A 2,755-nucleotide genomic window follows, 5' to 3' on the forward strand; every position below is an offset into this window, starting at 1 on the left:
GTCACCCAGGCTGGAGTGCAGTGGTGTGGTCTCAGCTCACTGCAGCCTCGACCTCCCAGACTCAAGTGATCTCCCACCTCAGCCTCCCAAGTAGCTGGGACCACAGGCACATGCTACCACATCTGGGAAATTTTTGTATTTTTTGTAGAGACGGGGTTTTACATTGTTGCCCAGGCTGGATCATTCTTTCTTAAAACCATGTTCAGAATCAAGTTGAGTAGCCTCCTGTAGAACTATCTGGCATGGGGTAATGGGAGAATGGCAAATACCAGGCTTGTACATCACCATTCCTCACTCATGGCAGCCACAACTAATCAAACCTGGCACTTTACCCTCGTAATTCAATAATTAAGAATTCAAAACCTAGGAATTCTTTCTCAATTCACTGTTTCAGGCAGGTGCTACCAATGGATAGGAGTTGGCATGGGAGATGTAATCAGGCACGTGGGTTCAAACCTATACTGCACACTTACTAGCTATATGACCTTGAGCAGGTCTTGCAACCTTTCTGAGGCTCAGTTTTTGTCAACTGTAAATTAAGATAATATCTCATTTGCAGTAGAATTGCCTTAGAATTATCCTGAGGATTTGTTGACAACATATATGTAGAAGTACCCAGCGCTGTACCTGGAAGAGACCAGGCCATGAAAAGTGTATAGCCTTTGAGGAGCCTGTCAATCCCTTCAGCTCGTGCTCTGGAAACTGTAGGGAACACTTTTTTTTTTTTAATGGGAACAAAAATATCTGCTTTATTATTACCACTTACTTATAGAGGTGATTTACAGATTTAATGAGAATATATCAAAGTACTTTATAACTCACAAAAATATAAACTTATATAATGCTATCTACTTTGTATTGAGCATATTCTAAATTCTAGGACTAGTACTACAAACCTTACATATATAGTGTTACCTCTTAATTCTCAACACAACCCCACAGTTGTTATAATTACATTTAATGTATAAATGACTTCAGAGAAACACAAAAAAGATTGGGTGATTTGTTAAAGGTCCAGCTAGAAAGGGGCAGTCAGAATTCAACCCAATATTACTTCCAAACAGAGGTTTTACTTTTTCCTTTCTACTCAGAGCTAACACAACAGCATTATTTAAGGTTCTTTAGAATAGTGGGGAGGAATCACTGAATAACCTGCTTTGACAAAACACCTAGTAAAATCTATGCTTGTATTTTAGAACCCCTGGGTTTCACACATTGTTTTTATAGTTTTTACACATCAAGTGTAAGGTGAAAAGTGATAGATTTTAAGAACTAAGAATATGGTATGCCATCATCCCACCCAAACTTATAAACAAATCACAAATAACATGAAATAGAAAAAAACCATAAAGACTTCCTTTGCTTTTGGAAAACAGCTGAGAAACAACAAAATTCTTTTCAGAAGTACAGACAAAATTTGTTTTTGTAGTGTAGCTAATATGCCCTCCTTAGGCATTAAGACACTTTTCTGTTTGTAACCTTAATGCAACCGTATTTTTACTCTTTATAAAAATCAAGTCTCTCAATAAAAACAGTATCTTACTCACTAGTCATTAAATTGCATCACTAAAAATGTAGTTATACATACCAATTTCTGGCCTCTTAGAATATTCTGCACAATCAGTTTTAATCACTGGAATGAATAACTGCTCAAAAAAGCAGTACAGCTTCAATTGCATTATGATTTGGTAGTCAATATTCCTGTTTTCCAGTAAAAGGGAGATTTCATGAACAGAAACACTGGGCTCCTTATGGTTTCATCGATCAAGAGAACATTTCTGAGCAGCTTCTGAGCAAACATTTCTTAATAGGTTGATCACAGATCTGGGGTCTTCACTCCTCATAATAGCACTGCCAGACACAATCATGTTGACTCCTGCCTCTGCACACTTATGGACAGTGTCAGGACCTACTCCACCATCGACCTCTATATCCAAAGATGGGAACTGGGTCCTCAACCAGTGAACCTTTCCCATCATATCTTCCATGAATTTCTGCCTTCCAAACCCCGGTTCCACTGTCATAACCAAGGCCATATCTATTTGATTAGCCCATGGTGCCAAATACTCAACTGAGGTTCCTGGTTTGATGGCAAGGCCAACCTTCATCCCATTCTCCCAAATGTCTTTAATCAAAGTCCCTGGGTTCTCAGTAGCCTCGAGATGAAAGGTGTACTGATTGGCTCCTGCTATAACCATTGGCTTTACCCACTGTTCTGGCTTGGACACCATCATGTGCATGTCAAAGAAAGGGTCCTGGCCTAGCTGCTTTCGAAGGCTTTCTACCACAGGGTGACCAAAGGTGATGTTGGGATCAAAATGCCCGTCCATTACATCCAGGTGCAGATAATCGGCCCCAGAGTCTAGCATCTGGAGGTACTCGGCCCCTAAATTGGCCAGGTCGCTGTTGAGGATGGATGGGCCAATCTTGCAGCCCGACACCATACCGCTGGCTCCCAAGAGCAAGTTACCCCACGAGTCCCTGGCAAGACTAGAGCCCCCCTTTTTTTTTTTTTTTTTAACCAGGAAATTCTATCAAAGAACCACAGTCTGGCCAGGCATGGTGGCTCATGCCTATAATCCTAGCACTTCCGGAAACCAGTGCGGGAGGATCACTTTAGCCCAGGTGTTTGAGACCAGCCTGGGCAACATAGTAGGACCCCATCTTTACAAAGTAAAAAATTTGCCTGAGTGATGGCACATGCCTGTGGTCCTAGGTACTCGGGAGGCTGAGGCAGGAGAATTGCTTGAGCCGG

The 2,755-nt window shown here is 41.4% G+C and overlaps 1 protein-coding gene across 1 annotated transcript; it reads right to left on the reverse strand.

The window, feature by feature from the left end:
- Window positions 1-727: 727 nt before the first annotated feature.
- RPEL1 (ribulose-5-phosphate-3-epimerase like 1) lies at window positions 728-2,551 on the reverse strand. The gene has a single exon (XM_003255419.3). The coding sequence runs from the start codon at window positions 2,442-2,444 to the stop codon at window positions 1,758-1,760; it is 687 nt and encodes a 228-aa protein (XP_003255467.2). The 5' UTR covers window positions 2,445-2,551; the 3' UTR covers window positions 728-1,757.
- Window positions 2,552-2,755: the final 204 nt, after the last annotated feature.

The sequence above is a fragment of the Nomascus leucogenys genome, chromosome 3 (assembly GCF_006542625.1).
Source record: "Nomascus leucogenys isolate Asia chromosome 3, Asia_NLE_v1, whole genome shotgun sequence".
Taxonomy (NCBI): Eukaryota; Metazoa; Chordata; class Mammalia; order Primates; family Hylobatidae; genus Nomascus; species Nomascus leucogenys.